Source organism: Enhydra lutris, unplaced genomic scaffold (assembly GCF_002288905.1).
Source record: "Enhydra lutris kenyoni isolate GAN:26980312 unplaced genomic scaffold, ASM228890v2 scaffoldscaffold21, whole genome shotgun sequence".
Classification (NCBI taxonomy): domain Eukaryota; kingdom Metazoa; phylum Chordata; class Mammalia; order Carnivora; family Mustelidae; genus Enhydra; species Enhydra lutris.
The window spans coordinates 9,383,311-9,405,853 of NW_019154105.1; the positions used below are offsets into that span (position 1 = coordinate 9,383,311).

Here is a 22,543-nt window from a genome sequence, read left to right on the forward strand (position 1 = left end):
ACATGTATACTATTTCAAAATATCTTTTCTCTAGATTCTCCTGCACAGTCAGTATCCTCTGGAGTTCGTGCACCTTCGCCTGCCCCATCATCAGTACCTTTAGGGTCAGAAAAGCCCAGCAATGTCTCTCAGGACAGAAAAGTTCCAGTCCCTATTGGGACTGAACGTTCTGCACGTATCAGGCAAACTGGAACTTCAGCTCCATCTGTTATTGGGAGTAATTTATCCACATCAGTAGGGCATAGTGGCATCTGGTCCTTTGAAGGGATTGGTGGCAATCAAGGTAAGACATGCTATTCTGCCCGCCAGAAATTAAGTTTTAAATTTATGGATTTAACTAAAATACTAAAATATTGTAAGTAATAACATTAACAGTCATTCTTAAAAGATCTGTATTCATATCTCTTGGTTTTCACTAATCAGTTTTAAGAGTTCAGGCCATTTTTTGTTATCATGTTATCTCTCATTGAATTTATCTAATGCAAGCATACTCCTCTCTTCATTTCATCATGTTAAGTAAATGCTAATATTCCCTTTTGGACTCTAGCTCTTATCTTAACTTGGCTTTTTTCTTTTGTAACACAAAGTATTTAGACAATTGTTATTATGAGGTTATTGTTGTTATTAGGCTGTTGTATCACTACTTACACATGGAAATACTGCAGTAAATATTTAAAAGTAAGTCATTATTCTGAAAGAATGCACAATTCAATGTGGAAAATTCTAGATAGAAATAGAGTAAATGTTTTATCTTACTGTCTTTGGTTTTAAAGATCACCAGCTATCGTTTTTTATCTTTTTGTTTTCCCTCAGACAAAGTAGACTGGTGTAACCCTGGTATGGGAAATCCTATGATTCATAGGCCAATGTCCGATCCAGGAGTGTTTTCACAGCATCAAGCAATGGAGCGAGAGAGTACAGGAATTGTAACTCCTTCTGGTACATTCCATCAGCATGTTCCTGCAGGATACATGGACTTTCCTAAAGTTGGGGTAATGGTGACTTACATAAGCACTGTTATATTTCTAAATGTTTTTCTTATTATTAGCTTTGTTTTACTTCCAAGTGGATAAGTGTTTGTGAAATGATGCGCAGGCGTTAGCCTGTAATTATAGGTCAAAATCTGGCTAGGGAAATGTTTTTGACCAAATATTTTGGCTATAGTACGCTTATGTATAGTCTAATGCTAGAAGAAATCATATAATGGAAAATAATTTTTAGATTACTTCAATAACATACTTTTTCAAAATAAAATGAAGTCTCATTTTTAAGGCCATGGATTTTATTTGGGAAAATAAGCAGTGACTTGAAGATATGACTATGTGCATAATTTTTGTTTTCTCTTTTTTTAAGGGTATGCCTTTCTCTGTGTATGGGAATGCAATGATTCCTCCAGTAGCACCTATTCCTGATGGTGCTGGAGGACCCATATTTAATGGCCCTCATGCTGCAGACCCCTCTTGGAACTCCCTGATAAAGATGGTTTCAAGCTCCACAGAAAATAATGGCCCTCAAACGGTAAGGCTGATCATTCAGGGAACATTTCTTTAGTGTTTATGAGATGCCAAGACAAATAAGATACAGGTAAATCATGCTGGTGAGGGAGTATGGTGAATATGGGTAGTTGAGGGAAATTTAATACCGCAAGAGGATATGGAAAATGGTACCAACTGTAGTGATTGAAGCTAAAATTATAAAAGGCATAATATATTTCATTGGGTAGCAGATGGTAAGTAAGATTTTAAATTACAAAGTGTCGTAACTTTATACTTCAGAATTTACTAGTAGTATGAAAAGGACCATCTAGAGGTTATTTATCATTATATGTATTATAAGTGTCAGAACAGTGCATAATTATAACTCTAAAAATTCACAGAAATGATTAGTGATTAGTATATTTTAGCTTATGTTGGTGTATGCTTAATATGTTTCCCCCGTTTTCCTTCTTTAGTCATCAGTCTGTATGCATTCAGGTAATGGTTTTTAAAAAATGACAATAAATCAGATCTTGTTTGAGAAATAGGAGAGGCAGGAAAACAAATAATAGGGGCTTTTCATTGTTTTCAAGTATGTTGCAAATTAAATGAGATTTAGCTGTTTTAGCTTATAGATATTAAGAGCACTTCCTTACTTTTTAAGAGTTTTGCTTTTAATCAGATATGTGTTAAATATGTAAGATTTAATAAAACGTATGCTCTACATTCCTAGGTGTGGACTGGACCCTGGGCACCTCACATGAACAGTGTGCATATGAACCAGCTTGGCTGATGAGGATCAGTGTGTGAGCCTGCAGATTCCTTTTCATTCGGAAGAAATCACAAGTGGCCGAAAAAAATTTATGCTCCCAAATCATTCTACTGATGTGCTTGACTGAAGTGTGTAGGCTTTTTGCAGAAGACGTTACTAACTGACCTATTTTCTGTGAACATTTGTGACTGCCCATTCCCCACCAACATCCGTTTTACCTTAGTTAGCATTTTTCTTATCGTTTTTCTTTTTTTCTTTCCCTCTTCCCCTTTGGACATAACTTTCTGTTGAAGCTGTTCTTTGGCTGGTTGGTTTTAGTACTGTAAACTGCTTCTGAGCAAACACGGAAATTTAGCAAAATTATGTAAACTTGATCCTGAAGTTTTAGAATGGCAAATAAATGTACAATTGTTTACATAACAGAAAAGGCTAAGCAGAAAGTAAATTTCAATATGTCAGTATAGAGGCTCTACTTTATGTAGACTTAAATTAATGTGAGATATGTACCTTCATATTCAGAAATCTGGATGTTTCCTTCATACATTAAACTATTAATAAGCATAACTTTTCTGCTTGTGTAATTTAAGTATAAAGTAAAACAATGGGCATTATCAGTGGATGTTTCCTGTTTAAAATACCCATCTTGCTCTCTTTTGAGTTTATTTGCAGCAGAGCACATACAGGAGAAATTTATTACCTTCCCATGTCATGTTATTGCCTTGCCACACTTTTAAAACTAATACACTCTTCTCTCTTCACTCTTCTCTTCTTACCTTTACCGCTAATACCAGTAAAATTCTCTTGCTGATCGTGAAATAATTTTTTATAAAGATTTTTATTGTAATGGCTGCTACAGAGAAGCGGAGCACCTTCGTCATCACCTGTGGTTCTTCTGACCATAAGATGTTTAGTCTTTCTGAGAATTTAAAAAGCCACACTGGTTCCCAGTCAGCGTATACAAGCTCTTACTATACTGTTTATTATTAAATAATTCAATGTACTATTTTATATTGGATAATATCAGTTCTTAACATTGGCCTTCCAGTCATCAAGAATCAACATAAAAATTACAATTTTCAGTAATTTAGTGGAAAGTATCTTTTTTTTTCCTCCCCCAATTTTAAAGGCTTCTTATTCTCTACACATATATATTGTCAGTGAAAGGGATCAACAGCTAACTTGGGACAAGTAATAAAGGAAATTTTGCATTTGTCATTAGGACAATTTATGGTCTATATGAATATACAGAATACAAAATAATGTCTTCATTTAACCTATTTATGTAAGATGCAGGGCCACACTAAACTACTCAGTGGGATTTATCTATTCCATTCACTTGAAACAATAAACAATAACATATCCAAGAGGAATATGTGTCCTACCCTGTCTCATATGGAAAAATAAATTATATGGTTGAAATATAAAAGAAAGTAAGCATAAATGGGAAGTAATGAATGCATCAGTCTTTTTTTTTTTTTTTAATTAAACAAATTCTACAGTAGTGAAATTTGAATTCAGATAAATCACCCAGAGTTGACAATATTAATATGGTTCCTTGGCTGTTAAATAAGTGAAATTTTTTTACTCTGGTAGCCTGAATAAACAGTAAAAAGATTTTTCAAACATACCTAGAAGTTTGTAAACAAACGTATTTATATCTTTTAATTTAGGAGGTGGTCTTAAAATACATAAATTTGTTTTGCTATGACCAAATTTAAGGAAAAAGCTAAATGATAGCCTACCAACATAGCTATGAAATAAAATTATAGCACTTTACTAAGAAAGGTGTGTAATGCTATTTAACAGTATTTTATATATGACTTTTGCCATTATCATATAATTTCTTGCTTAGTTTTTTCCTGTGTTAATTATAATTAAAATAATCCTGTTAGATAATAGATACACTACCCAGTATTTATTACAACACGTGAATTGTGTTGATTCACAAAATTGAATTTGTTAAGATAGGGGTGTCTTAGTAAGAAAGAACCTATATTTTCTTGACTTTAAATCTATGGGAGAGGGCGATATAGACTGCATGCTGCATATTTAGTTTTGGAGCTCAGTCTTGGTGAGTACAATACCATGATTTTTGAAATCTGTATTAGGAGCATTTTTCAAATATATATTTTTTATATTTCAGATGTAATGCAGTGCATTTTTACTTGAAAAGTAGTTTAAAAAAAAAAAAAACACCATAGTCTTTTGAGACCACACAGGTCTTTTTTGCCCCCTTTACCCCCTTTTTGAAAGTATATGGTATGTGTAATTGTAGACTACCTAATGTATTTCTTTCAGTCTTTTATTTTTGTTTTCTTAGAGTGAGAGAGTGTGCCCAGGAGCGAGGGCTAGTGAGTGGGAGCGGGGGTTGGCAAAGGAATAGGAAGAGAATTTTAAGCAGACTCCACATCCAGCACGGAGTCCGACATGGGGCTTGATCTCACAACCCTGAGATCATGACCTAAGCCTGACAGTTACCTGACTGAGCCATCCAGGTACCCCTTTTTTTCATTCTTTTAAGAAGTGACTTAAGCGTTGAAAATAATATTTGGGTTAGCTTCCACCTTAAATGGCAAAAATAATATCCCAATTGTGTAATCTTTTTAATACCAACCATTTTATTTTAGAGATGATTTCGTTTGCCAGAACCAACAGAATCCCCATTTCATGAGGGATTTCATACTGGCAAAAACTGATTGTAGTATTCATGTGAAAGATATTTCCCCCTTCTGCTTGCTATTACTGTAAAAATAAGTTGCTAGTAATTGAAAATTAACTTTTTGTTAAATTACTATAGTTACTGTCATTTTTCTTCTCAGGAACAAAGTGGAGGGGGTTATAGTTTACTGACAGATCCTGTCTTGTTCTTCACGAAAATATTACTCCATCTTTCTTCTGACGCAAATGACCTAAGTACACATTTCATGAAAATTATTTTGCACACTGTTACTCACTTTTTTAAAAAACAATACAAAATGATACACTAAAGAGGGAAACTCAAAATCCCAAAACCTCTTCAGAGCTTCTGTTTTATTTCCTCTATTTTTTATTTTGAGTTTTTCAGAATCACTCATTCCTGCATATCTGGCATTACAGAACTTTTGCAATAGTATAATGCAAACTTTTGGAAAGCAGAGTATACTCTGCTTTCCACTATTTTGACGTATGAAAGATTTGTTAGGAATTCTCTACTTTCAGATAGCCAGGAAACCTCTATACGTTCCACTGATAAATGCTCACTTCAAGTCACAACACTCAGTTAAATAGTGCCGATTCCAGATGATGAATTTAGAATGTGAGCTTCATTAATGCTTTAATATGACTTACTATGTTACATCCCTTGATTGCAAAAATTCTAACACTTGTATTTTGGGTAAGCAAGTGAAAAGTATGCAACTATGACTTGACATAAACAAGAATTCCTTTGTGCTATGATAGTTGGGAGTACATGACTAAGGTGTATTTAAGAGGTTTCATATTAGTCGTCTTTTTTTTTTTTTTAAGATTTTATTTATTTGGCAGACAGAGACCACAAGTAGGCAGAGAGGCAGGCAGAGAGAGTGAGAGAGAGGAGGAAGCAGGCTCCCTGCTGAGCAGAGAGCCCAATGCTGGGCTTGATCCCAGGACCTGGGATCATGACCTGAGCCAAAGGCAGAGGTTTTAACCCACTGCCACCCAGGCGCCCCTAGACTTCTATCTTTAAATGCATTCACAGTTTCGAAAGTGTGCAAGTAAGAACTATGTTAAGAAAGATGAGAGAATATTTTTCAATAGGAATGAAAAGCTAATTTTACATTAACTTTGTTTTTAAAAAGCAATGCATTAAATGAGTAGGAAAGAAAAAGAAATTCAACCTAATTCGAATTCTGAGAGGTCATTTTTAACAATTACTCATGAAAATTATCTTTTAAAAGTTCTTTTGTCAAGCATTTCAGAGGGCATATTTGGGAAATGAGAAATTTAAGTGTACATTTATATAGTTTATATGTGTAAATAGCCTGTACTCCAATTTTGAATTTTTGAACCCACTCTGTTCAGCACTGATGGGTAAGAATTTCAGAAACTGCAGAAAAAAATGAGACAGTATCTATTTTTGAGGCGCTTAAAGTTAAAAAAAAAAAAATTTAGTTGTGTGACCTAGTAAAGACAAGTAAAGACATAGTAAAGACAAAAGACAATGGCTAATTATAAAGGCTGAACTTTAAAAAATGTCCTAGTATGCTGCACAAGTTCATTTGCAGTGTTAGATTTGACAAGATATCAGTTAGTTTGTTCAATGTTTGTATGGTCTCATCGTCCTGTACTCTGCAACTCAAGAATTTTGGATAATCAGTACATGCACATTAGCGCGAACACTCCCTTTGTATTGAGCTATATAACTGACAAATACTTCCCCCGGCATTCTTTACCAAATAGATAAGTTCTGATCATCTCTATCATATGAATTTAGAAATGTATGTTAATAAATATGAAATTAGCAGAAGTTAAATATAAATTTTATTGAGGTCACAATATTGAAACTCAAGCAATGAAACACTTTAGAATGAGAATATAATGTGACTCTGGAAAAGGCGAACCTTAATCAACTCTGTTTCTCCTGAATATTAAACGGTTAGAATCTCTAGGCTTAACTGCGACTGTGGAAGGACCAATTTCCAATGATATCAGTTCTCTGGACAGAGAGAAATGCAGCAGCATAGAATTTGCTCCTTTACTTCCACAATCTTTAGGCGAAGATACTCCATTTAAACTTTGTTCTCACAGGGGCGCCTGGGTGGCCCAGTGGGTTAAGCCTCTACCTTCGGCTCAGGTCATGATCCCAGATTCCTGGGATCAAGCCCCGCATAGGGCTCTCAGCTCAGCAGGGAGCCCGCTTCCTCCTCTCTCTCTCTGCCTGCCTCTCTGTCAAATAAATAAAATCCTAAAAAAAAAAAAAATTCCCAAATTGAACTAGTAGTAACTAGCTACCAGTTGCTTCTTTTTTTATTTTTTGCTTGTTTTTAAAAATATTTTTAAAAGACTCATTTACTAGAGAGAGAGAGAATATGAGTGGGAAGGAGGAGCAAAGAGAGAAGGAAAGAATCCTCAAGCAGACTCCCCACTGAGCACAGAGCCCAAGCGGGGTCTCGGTTTAGGACCTCCACCAGGTCCGCTGTGAGCCACACAGACGCCAGGGTTGCTTTATTTAAAACTTAAATGGATAGGGAGATACATTGGTACCTTTTTCTTTTAAAAAGGCTCTGTATAGCATAAATTGGAATTTGTATTTAAACGCATTTCAAAATTCGTGTAGGTGCATAATTAAATAAGAACCATAGCTGCAACTTAACATTACCCAACATTTGTCGGAGGCTTGTTTTAACCAACGTTTTATTCCGCACAACACAATTTGGGCTCTAGGTTTAGGGGTGACCCTCATGTGATTAAACTCTCACTCCATTCCAGTTTGCATACTGTTGCCGCGAACACAAAAGTCAAAATTAGTCCATATAGATGAGGCGTATTCTTTTTAAGTCGAAGACTATTAATGTCACTGTTCAGGCTCTTGAACCTTTATATAAGATACATGTAAGCTCTAGTGAAGACCTCGTCTCCCTGCTAGTGATAACGCCTCAAGGAAGGAGATGGTTGGTATGAAGTAGTAGTTTTGCTACTTATAATGCGAGATAAAAACTGACACTCGGTTTGCAGTTGGGTTTGAAAATGTTAACTGAACAGATGAACCAGTTAAATATACCACAAACTGAACTATGACCAGTGCATAAAGAATGCGCATTAAAACTCAGGTCCGCCAGAAGCGCATGCCTCTCTCCAACCTGCAGTTCCGCGACGTGCTGACTCTGGCAGTATGATCCACCTCGTCTCTCGCAGAAGCAATGAGGGTGCACATAAAGAGGTGGTGGGGCGACCGTCTAGGTCACGAAAACCACCTACCAAATTTAATCCACTACAAAGCAAACGACTAGTTTTAAGTGAAAAGGAATGCAAACGCACCAGCTGAAGGCCGATTTAAGAGGCAAGGGCTTCTAGCGACCGCCCAGTCGGGCCCGAGGCAGCAAGCCCCGCCCCTAGCTCTGCAACGCTGGTCCGGCCTCGGAGGAGCTCCGAGCCTCCAGCGGGAAAGTTTTGTGTCTGCACAGTAAGGCCCGCCCAGTGCCGCGTGGAAAAGGCGGGACCTGCCCGCCATTGCGTCATCTCGAGGGCGACGCAAGACGTCACTGCCTTGACCAGGAAGGTCAATCGTGCCTGAGGCAGGGCGCGCACCCATTTTTCGCCCGGTGTTACTGGCGCGTGCGCGTGGCTTCCCAGGCGGCCCGGACTCCGACGCTAGTCGCGGAGGCCGGTGTTTTGGCTCAGCCCGGGCGCAGTCATGCTGTTCCGGCTGGGCGGTAGGTGGCTGCGGCCGCTGTCCGTCCTGCAGCTGGGGACCCGGGACCCGCCGCTGGTGCCGGCCTCAGCGGGCGGCATTAAACACTCTGCTCCGCCGGTGTGGGCGGTGGCGTCCGTCTCTGCAGTTGACTCTGGCGGCCCTGGCAGCTGGTACGAGGCCCTAGCCACGTCGGCGCCGGTGCAGGGCACGGAGGAGGTGCTGCTCGGCATGCACTCCGCCACAGGTCTGCCCTGGTGGGCCTGCATCGGTCTCACCACGGTGGCCCTCCGTGGCGCTGTCACGCTACCCCTGGCCGCCTACCAACACTACATCCTGGCCAAGGTGAGGGGCACCTGCACCCTGCGCATCCGCTTGGGCGGTGAGGGGTGCTCTGTGTCTGCCGGGGGCTTAGAATCCCCGGGTGCTTCTGGAGTTGCTTAGTGTAAATGATCGCGACCACTTTTTTGGCTAAGACATTTCACTAGCATTGGGTATGTGAGTTAAGAGATGTTTGCTGACACATGTACCTGTCATTTCGTTTACCCTACTGGGTCCGTGCTCAAAGCCCTAGTGGTTACTAAGCTTGCTGTTGGAGAATGAGACGAATAAAGGAAGCGGTAGCAGAATTGTATGGAGAAACCTGTAAAATTCCCGTCTTAAAGATCGTAACAGCCTGTGTGTCTGCAGCATCGTTTGTCCCCGAGGATTCCGATTCATCTTTCTTATTAAAAAAACTGCTAAGCCAGCCATTTGCAAACTTGATATCCTTATTCGGGCTGTACCACCTGCGACTCGGGTTAGTCGCAGCCACTTGGGCTTCAGGGCTTCTCTCTCTCCTGTGGAATCGGGATAGTAATAGCTTCGTGGTCTACTTCACCATGTTATGAAATCAAGTCAGATAATGTGGCTTAAAGTGCTCTGAAAGCAAAGTATTATTCAAATGTAAGACTTCAAGAATAATGGTTTTCATGTTTTCAAATTATTATTGGGGATGGGGGTGGAACCCATAAGCAAAGGGAATCATCAGCACCATTAAGGCAGTGAGGTACTTTACAGAAAGAATAAACACAGAGCAGAAATTAATGCAAACTTTTTGTGACTGTGGCTGTCACAGAGCATATTAAAGACTTAATTGACGACTTTTTTTTTTTTCAGTATCATTACTCAGAAGTCCAGGGGTGAAACATTAAAGTATAGGGTTCAGTTCTTATCTAATCCTTATAATAACTCTGAGGTAGGTGCTGTTAAACATTTTATATATGAGGAAACAGTTTTAGAGCTTAAGCAACTTGCCCAGGATCACATAGCTAAGAGTATAAGCTGGAATTTGAATTGGTTGTAACTGAGGATATCTTAAACAAATTTGACACCTTATCCTTAGACTTAAATTTTCTTGAGATAATCAGTAAACCACATTTTTCAGGGAGAAGAATAGAGAGTAAAATTCTGAGTAGTTATGAATAAAGATCCTTTATGTGCTCATAACAAATTCTATTTTTCCTTTAGCTAGGTGGAAAATTTACAGCCAGAAATAAAAAGCATTGCAAGGCATCTTAACCAAGAAGTTGCGGTTCGTGCAAATCAGTTGAGGTGGTCCAAAAGAGTTGCCAGGTAAGCTAATTCTATGAATTTAGACCATATGTGTGTGTGTGTGTGTGTATACGTGTATATATATACACGCTGAGTAAGTGATTATATTAATTCTAGGTTTGGGTGTTCTGTAGCTTTAGCAGCAAAGTAGTCCTTTCACTCCTTAATATTTTAAGAAGTTTGTGTGGTATGAGTTTTGTATAGTGAAAGCAAGAAATGGAGAAACAGAGCAAGATCCTTCATGAGGAACTCCAGTCTCCTGAGGAAGACCTGTAATCAAATAATGATTAAATTAAGTGCTATAAAAAGGGTTATGAACAAGGAGTTCAGTCATAGTGGAAAGTCAGGGAAGGCTTCATGGATGGAGATACTGTGCTAGTCTGTTGGGATTTCAGTCGGCAAATGATACAGATAGATTATTTACACACTTGACCATTTTGGAAAGAATGATCTAGCAGCCCACAAAAAGGGGGAGGTAGAAAGTGTGAATGCTCTGGTAGAAGAAGTTAGATAGCCAAGGTGCTGTCTATCTGCTGTGGTTACCCTGTGTAGTTGTCTGCCTGGGCTCTTAGAAAGCCCTTAGAAGGTGCTTGACCGTGCTGCAATCCTGTGCCTGTCGTCATCCACTGGGGACTTGTAAATCCTGCTTTCGTCAGCCCAAGTTAGTATTTAGTCAAATTATAATCCTTACTAGGCTGTGACCAAGTGTTCACCAGTTCACAGCAATGAGAAAAATAAGGGCTTTACATTATATATATATATGTAAGGTATATATGGTTATCTGTATATTTTTACCTATACGTGTATAAATTTGCCAGCTCTCTTCAGTGTGAAATTGCTCCTCTAGTTAGTGTTAGAAAGATCTGATATTTAAAAAATCCATTATGGTAGTTTAATACCTTTATTTGATAAAATAGAAAGTTGACAAACTTAACAGTTTTGAAGTTTTACTGACCAGAGAAATCTAAGAGTGATAACTCCAGGCCAGAAGACCAGATTAGCAAGCTGCTCATCTGAATTATAAATGCAGCCTAGGAAGACTGGTACCTTGTTTATGTAGCATTGGCAGGATGATTGTCCAGACAATTCTTTGCACAGATAGATGACTGTCTAGGAAGACACATCCGAGAGTTTCTTGCATTTTCAATGGAACTGAGTCTGAAGGCTAAAACAGAGTTTGTCAGGTGGACAGCCAGGTGGACTGTCCACACAGATGACTTAATGACTTCCAAAACATGCTGATGTAGAAGTTTGATTTATTGGATAGCCTATGCATGTAGGCACCAGAATATGCAGGTGTCTGTAGAAGAGTAGCAAGAGATAAAGTTGGACGAGTAGGCAGAGTCTAGATTATAAAGCCTGGAATGTCCGTGTACTGTCTTAGTGCAGTAATACACTATAATTCTAGTGTATTGGCTTCAGGCCCCTTGGATGTCTGCATTGTATAAAACATGCTACAGGAGATTGAGAGATGAAGACCCAACACTTGATCTTTGAGGAGAAAGTGGGATTTAAAAACAGGAATAACGAATAAGGTTAACAGAGAAACAGATTTTAAAAATCTTCATAAAAGAGTTGGTTGAAGAATGGAAACCATTTTGATAGGTCAAGAGCATATATATTACAAAATCACATTGCTACAAAAGGTATATTCAGGGATCAAGTAATTGAGCTTGGCTGGAATGGAGGGATTTGAGTTAAATGTGCTTTCACCTTTAGAATTTGTGATACAGACTGGTCATTCCATGCCAGTAGTAACATTTCACTTGTTAAAACCTAATTGGCCAAAGACCACCAGAGCCAAAGCTTGTAATTTGATGATGTCAAATTTATCAAAGTGTTATGTAATATGTGTACATTGCTAGAGAATTTTCATTAAAAGGCTTTTTTGCCTCTTGTTAGGCAATCCCTTAGTATAGTGTATGACCACTAAAAATCCCACACAAATTTTAGCTATTAACTATGACATGGGTGTGTTTGTGTTGTGGGTATGAATGATATTTTCTCCTTTCCCTTTTCCCCTCTTCTCTCAAACCAGGCTCACTTACCTAAAGAATATGCGAAGGCTTGTTTCCGAGCTGTATGTTCGGGATAACTGCCACCCGTTCAAAGCCACTGTATTGGTCTGGATTCAGTTTCCAATGTGGATCTTCATGTCTGTTGCTCTCCGGAATTTTAGCACAGGGGCCACACATTCAGAAGGTAGTTATTATAGCAGTCTGTTTCCCCCAAATACATGCTCTCACATTGTCTTTGTACTCTCAAGGGGAAAAAAAGGGAAAAAAAAAATCCCTGTGCTTTTCATAATTAGAATATTTTTACCATCTTTCTTATAAGGGTGTAGATTTTAAAATATTAACTTTAAGCAAACTAGCCATGTTGAGAAAACGTGAATCTAGGAAGGACAACAGTAATATAGTTGACCCTTGAACAACACAGGTTTGAATCGGGCAGGTCCACTTATAGATATATTTTTTACAGTCCTGCACTGTAAATATATTTTCTTTTCATCATGAATTTTTTTTTTAATTAGAGAATAGGGAATGGGGGCAAAGGGAGAGGGAGAGAGAATCTTAAGCAGACTCCCCGCTGAGCACAGAGCCCCACACAGGGCCGGATCTCACAACCCTGAGATCATGACCTGAGCTGAAATCGAGAGTCGAATACTTAACCGACTGAGCCTCTCAGGTGCTTCTCATTATGATTTTCTTAATAACATTTTCTTTTCTTTAGTTTTATTGTAAGAATACAGTATATGATATTTAAAGCATATAAATGCTATTGGTAAGGCTTCCAGACAACAGTAGGCTTTCTGTAGTTCTTGGAGAGTCAAAAGTTATACACAGAGGTTTTTTGGTTTTTTTTTTACAATTTTATTTTTAAGTAATCTTGCACCCAGTGTGGGGCTCAGACTTACAATCCTGAGATCGAGAGTCACCTGCTCTGCCACTGAGCCAGCCATGTGCCCCATACAGAGAGTTCCAGCTGCTCGGAGGGCCGGCACCAGGGTTGGCACCCTTAAGCCCTGAATTGTTTAATGGTCAACTATAGTTCTTCATGGAAGTCCTAATAAAATTAGTGTTACAATTCCATGATTCAGTTTCCTGGCCAAGAATTTTTTCCATTTATAAAATTAAGGGACCAGAAAAGCATTAACAGTTATAAATGTAAACACTTATTAAGAAACTATAAACTGGGGGCACCTGGGTGGCTCAGTCGTTAAGTATCTGCCTTCGGCTCAGGTCATGATTCCCAGGGTCCTGGATCGAGCCCCACATAGGGCTCCCTGCTCGGCGGGAAGCCTGCTTCTCCCTCTCCCACTCTCCCTGCTTGTGTTCCTTCTCTCACTGTCTCTCTCTCCGTCAAATAAATAAATAAAATCTTTAAAAAAAAAAAAAAAAGAAAGAAAGAAAGAAACTATAAATTAAAGCATTGCTTAAAGGCATTTCTAACCAGAAAATACCTGAACAGACTTGAAAGAAAGTAGCCTGTGGACAACTATATAAATATAAGTTAGAAAAGAGTACTGCTATGTATCTTTGTGCTCCTACAGCTGTATGCTACAGAGAGCTGCTGCTTTCTCAGTGCAGGAAGGACTAATTTATGTTGTGGAATAAAAGTGAATGAAACCAATGCAAGTCTTTAGTGTGAAGGATATCTTATTTGAGTTAGAGAACTTATGTGTTGTATATTTCCTTCTGCTATGTTTTATTTATAAAACTGTCTTAGCAGGTTTTTCCGTTCAGGAACAGTTAGCTACGGATGGAATCCTGTGGTTTCCTGATCTCACTGCACTGGATTCTACTTGGATTCTGCCTATTTCCGTTGGTATCATCAATTTATTAATAGTGGAGGTCAGTGGTTTTAAGTGAGATTTGTGTGCCATTTAAATTATGGGGATTTTTGTTGCTGTCCCAAGATCAAATATAAATGTTTGAGTTGGTAGTGATATTCTGGCTCTGAGCTAGAATTGAGAGGCCTTGGTTTCTGGTCATATATCAGCCATTGGCAAGTCTTAGGCCAGTTCCTTAACCTCTCTGGGGGCAGAATGCTCATAATTGAAATGGAAGAGCTGAGTTAGAAACTTCTAAAGTCTCTTTACAATTATATGAATCTAATACACACAATTTTTTGATTTGTTTTTGGTAAAGACAGTAATTAAAATGGTTAATCAGTATGGTTTTATTCTCACAGTAGATTGGTATTTTGTATATATGTTTAAAATGTAAATTTGCAAGTAGGAAACATAGTGTCTGATTGTCTTTTTTTTTTTTTTAGCTGTATGACCCTAGAGAAGTCAATACTTCTTTAACTGATGGGATGGAAAAACACATATATATAAAATACGATCTGTCAACTATGTCTTACCATTATCCCGTGCTGTGTTACTCAGCAGTTTAGTGGAAGCAAGCCTTTAATTGTATAAGGACCTGTTCTTAATGGAGTAGAACATAGACTCTTTGAACTGGAAGAAACCTTAGAAATGATCCCTAGAACTTCGTCTCAAGGATCCATCACTGGTCTCTGTTTGGGAAATCGAATACACGCTTATTTATTTATTTATTTATTTAATTAGAGAGAGAGCACCAGCAGGGGGAGTGGCAGCGGGAGAAGGAGAAGCAGACTCCCCACTGAGCAGGGAGCCGGATATGGGGCTCAGTCCCAGAACCATGAGACCATGATCTGAGCCGAAGACAGACTCTAACTGAGACATCTAGGTGCCCCAAACCTCTTATTTTTTTTTCAAATGAGAAGAATGAAGATGAAGATGATACTGTTTTGGGCTAGGATTTCTTGAGGAAAGACTCCATGTGTAGTCCCAGTATGTTTCCCTAGGGTCACCTAGCACAATTGAATGTGGTTGGTACTTAGTGAAATATTTATTAGAATGAAGAAAATGATAAACACAAGGTCACAGTGAATTAATGTCAGTCCTCAAGTCTTTCCTTTGACCAGCTAACAACCCAGTGTAAAAAAGTTTAAAAAAACTTATTCTTGGGACTCCTGAGTGGCTTGGTTGGTTAAGCATCTGCCTTTGCTGGGAAGGGGTGGGGGGAAAAAAGAAAGCATCTGCCTTTGGCTCAGGTCATGATCCTGGGGTCCTGGGATCCAGTCCCACACCAGGCTCCTTGCTTGTCGCGTAGTCTGCTTCTCCCTCTGCCTGCCACTCCCCTACTTATGTGAGTGCTCACTCTCTGTCTTTGATAAACAAGTAAATAAAATCTTAAAAAAAAAACAAACAACTTATTCTTACATAATATACATCATGTGCCAGGCACTATTGTAAGCAGTTTACGTGAATTAACTCATTTAATTAGAATAATTCCGTGATACAGGTACTAATATTATCCCCATTTTAAGGTGGAGAAAGTGAGGCACAGAAGGCTTAAGTAACTTCCACAAAGTCACGTAACCGTTAAATGTGGGGCTGCCATGCAAATCTAGGACGTTTGGATCTGGAGTCTGTGCTCATAATCATTTCATTGTTCTGTCTCTTAAATAAGTTATTTATGAGTCATAACTGCTTTTCCTAGCCTGGTTCTAACTTTTATTCCGTACAGCCAGATCACAAACCTTTGAGATACCTATTGTGATCCTTCTTTATGCCAGGCACCGTGTTTAAATACTAAAACAAGGGTAGCGGTTCATACGTAGCACCTATCTTGAAAGGACCTTCAGTCTTACAATTTTTCATAAACATTGTTTTGTAAAAATTGTGCTATGATACTGTTTAATATAGCTGAATCTTTGTATTGTTACTGATTAAAGCTCCCTTTAATCTGCCTAATTATTAAGTTTTCCAGAAACAGACGGTCAGCTGTATACATTTATCAGTGTTTTAGTTTTTTTTGCTTCTATTAAGATAGACGTGGAGGCCAGCAAAAATCTAATTGTGTTTTAAAGCTTGTCTAATTTAATATGCTTAACAATCATTGTGTGTATTTATTATTCTACCCTCTCAGATTTTTGCTCTGCAAAAAATAGGAACGTCTCGTTTTCAGACATACGTCATGTACTTCGTTCGTGCGGTATCGTTGTTGATGATTCCAGTCGCCGCGACGGTGCCTTCGGTGAGTAAGCAGCCACACTGTGTGTAGCACATGCTCAGTCTGCTCTATGCTTAACGTAGACTGGCTAGGACTCCGTGTCTTCTGTTGTGCTGCCTTTGACTGCTAAATCCCTTCCTGGTTTCCGAGTTTCTGTAGTAATTACTATTACCAAGTGGCACTTGGTATTTCTTGGGATTAGATAATCTTCCTTTGTGTGAGTGTGAGTTAACTCTCATCTCCTTTTTCTTTCTTCCTTTCTTTTTTTCATCTTGCACAGCACTGTAAACATAGTATTTGTTCTGTTTGGTTAGTTGAAATATTGAATTCCTTCTGTCTGCATAGACTGGGCCAAGGAATTTAGCTCTTAAAAAAGAAACAAAACTTTGTGCCAAGTCCATACGGGTTCGTATGTAATCTTGTTTAACCTCATAACAATGCAGTGAGGTAGGTACACCTGCCCCCATTTGTATGTCATTACACTTTGATAGAATTAGAAAAAAAAATGCTGAGGTTTGCAGTTATTTCATATTTTTAGCCTTTTGCTTATTTCCCAGTGATACTTAGTGCAAAGAGGGCAAAAGCTGTCTTAGATATTATATCTGTCTTTTCTCAGGGCCAGCACATAGACCATGAAGTAGAATTCATTCGTCGGGGATAGTTAGTGTTCTGTCAGCATGTAACAAAGTACTTCATTGTCTTGGGAATCTGAAACAGTGCATTTTCAGCATCAAAAATATATTTTTAAAGCTGTCCCTTGAACATAATACTGCCACTAATCCTGTGTAAAATAAGTAAGTTTCCACATTTCTGAAATAGACCTCATAATGTCTGTGAAAACTAATAAAATAGCATCAAGTGCTTATTATGGTACTTTCCATGTAACAGTAATATTGCTGTAAAATACCCTGTGAATAAAGAACAGTACAGGTTCCCTGCATTTCTGGGGAGAAATCATACCAGTGGTAACTGAGGAAACTGCCTGAGCAAATAAAATAGGAGCAGTGAATTTTCAGTGAGGGATTGGGTTTAAAGTGAGTAACAGAGATCTCAAAAGCAATGTCTGAAATACCTCAAAGTTTATTCTCCCAAATATAGGAAATCCAGAGTTTGGCAGTTTAGCGTAGAACTGATGTAGCAGCAGCATGAAGACACGTGAGGAACCGGACTGGCTCTTTCATTCTGCTCCACCATCCACAGCCGGTCATTCCTGTCCTTAAGGCCACAGCATGTCATGATGGCTGCTTTAGCTCATCTTGCAGGAAGGGTGAAAGGGTGCTTCAAGTGCCTTTAGCCCCTTTAAGGAGCCTTGCCAGATGGCACACCAAACACTCGTGCTCACATCCTAGTTATTTGGGCCACACCCGGTTGCAGAAGATACTGGGAATTAGTCTTTTTTTTTTTTCTTGATGGCAGTATACCCAGCTTAAAATGAGAATTTTATTACTAAGGAAGAAGAAGGATTCTTAGTAGGCAGTTTGTAGTTTACCATAGTTGGCTTCAGAGTACTTTTTGCGTACGGGATAAGTCAGGTGATGATGATGATGATGGCTAATACTCACTCGATATTGACTTTGCGTCAGGCACTATTTTAAAAGGTTTACATGTGATAGCTCATTTAATTCATCCAGTGGGCACTGAAGTAGGTGCTATTACAATCTCCACTTTAGTGTTGAGGAAACTGAGACACAAAGAGGGTAAGAAGCTCATTCAAGGTCAACTCATCCGTTACATGATGCTTAATATCACGCAGGTATCTCAGGCACATCCAGGGGGTTTGGCTCCTGCCTGTAACTGATATGCTCATTGGCTTTGAGGCTGTGGTACCTTCTGCCCTGAAAAATTTGCTTTGGAACAAATGCAAGTGTTTAATACGGGCCACCTTCTGTTCTGACCTGTCTGTGTGAGTTACCTCCCTTTTTCCTCACAGCAGCCTTCTGAGGCGTGGATAGTTCAGTCCCCATTTTATAGATGAGGAGACTGAAGCAGAAGGAAAATAACTTCCCTCCAGTCAAATAAATGGAATTCCCATTCAGGCAGTTCAGCTCCAGGACCTGGACTCAACCATCACAGGCTCCTGCCTCTGGGGCCTGATCACATTCTGATGCCAGAGAAAAGTTGGCAACAGATGTAGGTATGGGAGGGTCTTGAGAGGCTCCAGAATGTAGTCAATAACCTAATAATCACTCTGAATGGAAGTACAAAAGAAGTTGAAGATAATGTTGAGACTGTTTGTCTCTGAAAAAGGCAAAGGTAATGCCTTCCCGACTAAGAAACCAATTACTGGGAAATTCTGGGGTGATAAATCACTGTGTGGAGAAAAATGGGGTCTAGGGAGCCTAAATGGCTGTGCCCCCGGTGGCCTACCTCCAGTATAGCAGCTTGTCAGGACTCTTGGTGTGGGAAAAGGGTGCTTTCTTGCCAAAGAGGAGAGGGGAGATCTCTCTCTCGAGCCTCTGCCCAAGCGCTGCTGTCTGTCATCCACTTTCCTATTGTGAAGAGCTCTCCTGTTGCTTTCTTTCCACTTTTCGCCCTTTCAGCCTTCTTTCTTACCTATCAGAATCATCACAGGTATCAGGTAGCTGCCACAGGTCTCGTGCCGTCCTGGCCCACTGCTGCTTCCCCACATTGTCATTTTCTCCTGTACTGCTTGCCAGTGTCTGGACGTCGGTACCCGTGGAGAGTGGAGAGGTACTGACATTCACCCGCTTTCTTTTTCTAGTCAATCGTGCTCTACTGGCTCTGCTCCAGCCTCATGGGCCTCTCACAGAATTTGTTGCTGCGCTCTCCCAGGTTTCGTCGCCTTTGCCGGATACCACTGACCAAGTCGGATTCAGACAGCCCTTATAAGGACCTCTTTGCTGCCTTTTACGCCAAGTTCATTTCAAGAAAATGACGTGCTTTCCATTAATTTTGAAACAATTGCAAGTGTCACTATCACAATATATTTACGTTTACAAATTCAGATGTGATTTAAAAAAAAAATTTTTAATTTGTCTTTATTTAAAACCGTGAATTGTGTGAAGTACTGTGGGTTAAGATATAATCCAAATATATTTGACAATACCGAAAATCCTTTAAATGCTAGAAATGTATGTTTGGTTGTATCCTAAAAATATAAAAGTAAAATCAAAGTACCTTATAAAATTATAACTTGCTAGAGGGGCCAAAACTTTGGAAGACCGGATTAGATACTGAATGATGTCCGATTACACTAACTAATCTCATACATTAAAGCTTTTATAATGAAAATACAGTGAGGTGATTCTTAAAATTTTGGAGGTGTGGAGGATCACAGACCCATTTGCTCATCTGCTAAGGCTATGGTTTTCTTTACAGAAAAATCCTGGGACTCAGCACACGAGGCCTTCATTGATGAGCCTCTCTTCCCCCGCCCTGAGGCTTTCTGGTAATTCCTGGTTGAGAAATCTTACTTTTACTCTAATGGAACACACAATGATGAAGAGTTAATGTGTGACTTCTAAAAAAAATAGACTTGAGATTCATGCAATAGAGTAGTCCTTATAAGAAAGTACCTAATATGGTAGGTAATGTTGCCTTTCAACCCTGCTCTGAAAGAATGTAAGAAGGGTACATTCCTTTTTCTATATCTAAGAAGAGTGTACTAGAGTATAGCACTAAGTACTGCCAGAGCCCAAAGTAGAAAATCTTAAATGTTAAGTTTGTTTAGTCAAAGGAAGAAAACCTGAAGTTCAGCCATCTGTCATGGAGGTGATTTTATAAACTTTATTTGGAGGGTTTGAGAATTCTAATGGGCTTAGACTATGGTAGATGGAAAAATTAATAGGTAATATAAATTGTGGATCCAGTTTTTTGCTTGTTTGATCTGAAAGGATGGTAAAACTAACTGTGGTTGGGATATTTATGAATAAATTTAACAGGCATCTGAAAAGATTATAAATTACAAGTTGTCATTGAGTTGGAATATGAACCTCATTTTGAGAGGCCCTGTATCCCATCTCATGTTTAACAATAAAACAAAAACTAAAGCGGAATTAATCATTTTTAATGTCTTTTAGTGTTTTAAAGTCATTTAATAATGTCTGTTAAATCTTAGCTGTTTTGGTTGTCACCTCACCGAAAATTTAGAGGTAGCACTTGGGACCTGGTTCTCGTTTCCTGACTTCCCAGTCCTAGTCGTGACTGCCCTATTGAGGTAACTGTCTTTCTAATCACAGTGCAGGCATTGAAACCTGCGCACTGTCAATCCTCATGATTTGCAGACTTTGTATTTGCCGGTTTGCCTGCACACTAAAATTTATGCGTACGCCCCAAATCAATATAGTGCTTTTGATGTTATTCTTGGACAAACATAGAGCGGCAAAAAACTTGAGTCATTCAAAGTACATGTTCCCAGATAGGTCAACCAGGGCAACACTGTGTCTTCTTGTTTCAGCTCTCAGACTGTATAATAACCAAGTGTCCTTTTCATGGTCTAGTGCCATGTTTTTTCTCATTCTTTTGCTTTTTGTTGGTGATTTCACTATTTAAAATGGCCTCCAACCGTTGTCATCTGAAGTGCTGTCTAGTTTTCCTAGGCACAGGAATCCTGTGATGTTCCTTAAGGAGAAAGTAATACCTACATTAAATAAACTTCATTCAGGCACGAATTATGATGCTGTTGGCCATGAGTTTACCATTAATGAATCAACAATATTTTATATTGTTGGGTTGTTGAAGATTTGACAAGAGGCTCATAGGAATGTAACCCTGTAAATTCTCTGGGAGCAGTGGTTTAGTGTTGATGAATTCAGTGTTTGTGGTAATTTTATAGAATATAACTACCTCAGATAACAAGAATTGACCTTTTGGAACATGTACAATCAAGGAAGCAGAGGCAGAAATATCTGTGCTCATTGTATTATAGCAAAAAGAGAAAAGATAATTTGAGAAAAATTTTGGCTATCTCTGGAACAAGTTGAGTCTCGCCATGTGTATCATCGGGTACTGATTCATATTTTTCTCTCATAGTGAGATGGAGGAAATCAGCTCTCTTCCCCCATCTTACTCAGACTTTCTGAAAATAAGTTTGTCGCTTTCTGAAAGTAAGAAATAAAGGACTGCTGTGACTGCCTTTTCCAGTACATCTCCTTTCTTGAGTGTGCTTTTACCTTGTTTACTTGGATTCCCCTCGATTTCTGAATGTACTTTTAACATCTTTTTTCAAGGGATGATTTACTTTGTTTCCTATTGCTCTCCTGTTTTCAGGCATTTTGAATTGCTTTGAAAATATACGCAAATTTATTTGAAAATACAAGATCCTTCCTCCCAGATCTCAAAATAATTTCTGGTGGGGTTGAAGGTGGCTGGAATCTTTGAAAATACTCATGAATAAAGAGAACTGATACATTATGAACTGAGGTGAATCAGTCACCTGACTTCAAGCTGGTAAATAACTCCTCTCACTTCTTTCTCCAGGCAGATTTTTTAGTAAATAGCAAGTCAAGTTCCTGAAAACTCCCAGGTCCGTGGTCTCTGACCTTACTTCCCCAGCAGTTTGTCATAGGAGCACTTCCAGAGCCTAAGATCCGGGGAGGTGGTATTGGATGGGACCAAGAAGACACACACACTGTAAAGATCCCTTGGATGTGTCTCTCCTCGGCTGTTGAGGGACTGGCAGAGCTCAGTCCTGGACCCTGCAGAGTTCAGGAAGTCTTTTTTTTTATTTCAAATGGAGACCATAGTCTATTTGTCTGTCTTCCTCCTCTCTGAAAGGGAGTCTTTTTTATTTTATTTATTTATTTTTTTTAACTCCATGTGGGCCTTATTTTTGTCTCTAGGCCAGATTCACTTTTTTATAGGTGTGTCTCAGCCCAAGAGTTAGGAAAAGGGACTCATTCCTGGATCAATTTATACTCTATAATGATACTAGAGCTCAAATGTATGTTTGGAGATGGAACTGGCATAGCCAAACAACCCAAGTTTTCCCTAGAACCCTTGTGAGAGAAAACCTGAGCAGCCCTATCTGGGCCAGATGTCATAGGTGGGAAGATGAAGCTTACTTAAAAGCAAAATCCTTGATTTGCCACTTTCACAGATAACCCCGGAGAGGTTTCCAAAACCTCTCAGAGAAGAGAGCAAGCCTTTCTAAGATACCTTCAGAAGCACTCAGGAGCAAAAAAAACCAAACCCTCACATCTCAGAAGAGATACAGCCAGTTCTAGACCATAGTGGGGAAATTGTTTCTGGGGAAAGGTGGAAAAAAATGAGGGCCCAAATAAACCTCAGTAATTTCTCAGTTTTGTACCTATGCTTAATTTATCCACGT

The 22,543-nt window shown here is 38.9% G+C and overlaps 2 protein-coding genes across 4 annotated transcripts in view; both read left to right on the top strand.

The window, feature by feature from the left end:
* Positions 1–2,811, top strand: part of LOC111148942 (ankyrin repeat domain 17) — a 165,788-nt gene extending 162,977 nt beyond the window's left edge. Inside the window, 4 exon segments of the mRNA XM_022505772.1 lie at positions 35–283; positions 814–992; positions 1,354–1,518; positions 2,209–2,811. Of these exon segments, the coding sequence (XP_022361480.1) occupies positions 35–283; positions 814–992; positions 1,354–1,518; positions 2,209–2,268 (653 nt within the window). The 3' untranslated portion in view covers positions 2,269–2,811.
* A 5,806-nt stretch (positions 2,812–8,617) lies between these two features.
* Positions 8,618–21,359, top strand: LOC111149036 (mitochondrial inner membrane protein COX18). 3 transcript variants are annotated; one of them, XM_022505925.1, is made up of 6 exons: positions 8,618–8,959; positions 10,128–10,228; positions 12,246–12,409; positions 13,937–14,061; positions 16,171–16,278; positions 18,977–21,359. In XM_022505925.1, exons 1-6 carry the CDS (start codon positions 8,618–8,620, stop codon positions 19,148–19,150), a joined length of 1,014 nt encoding a protein of 337 aa, XP_022361633.1. In that variant the 3' UTR covers positions 19,151–21,359. The 3 variants fall into 3 exon arrangements, with proteins under 3 accessions (XP_022361633.1, XP_022361634.1, XP_022361635.1); XM_022505926.1 differs by having other exon boundaries at positions 13,940–14,061; XM_022505927.1 differs by having other exon boundaries at positions 8,900–8,959; positions 10,124–10,228; positions 13,940–14,061.
* Positions 21,360–22,543: the final 1,184 nt, after the last annotated feature.

Coding starts and splice junctions, on each gene's coding strand:
- LOC111149036 (XM_022505925.1), top strand. CDS start 8,618: ATGCTGTTCCGGCTGGGCGGTAGGTGGCTGCGGCCGCTGTCCGTCCTG. Junction 10,229..12,245: donor TGGTCCAAAAGAGTTGCCAG/GTAAGCTAATTC, acceptor CTCTCAAACCAG/GCTCACTTACCTAAAGAATA. Junction 14,062..16,170: donor TCAATTTATTAATAGTGGAG/GTCAGTGGTTTT, acceptor CTACCCTCTCAG/ATTTTTGCTCTGCAAAAAAT.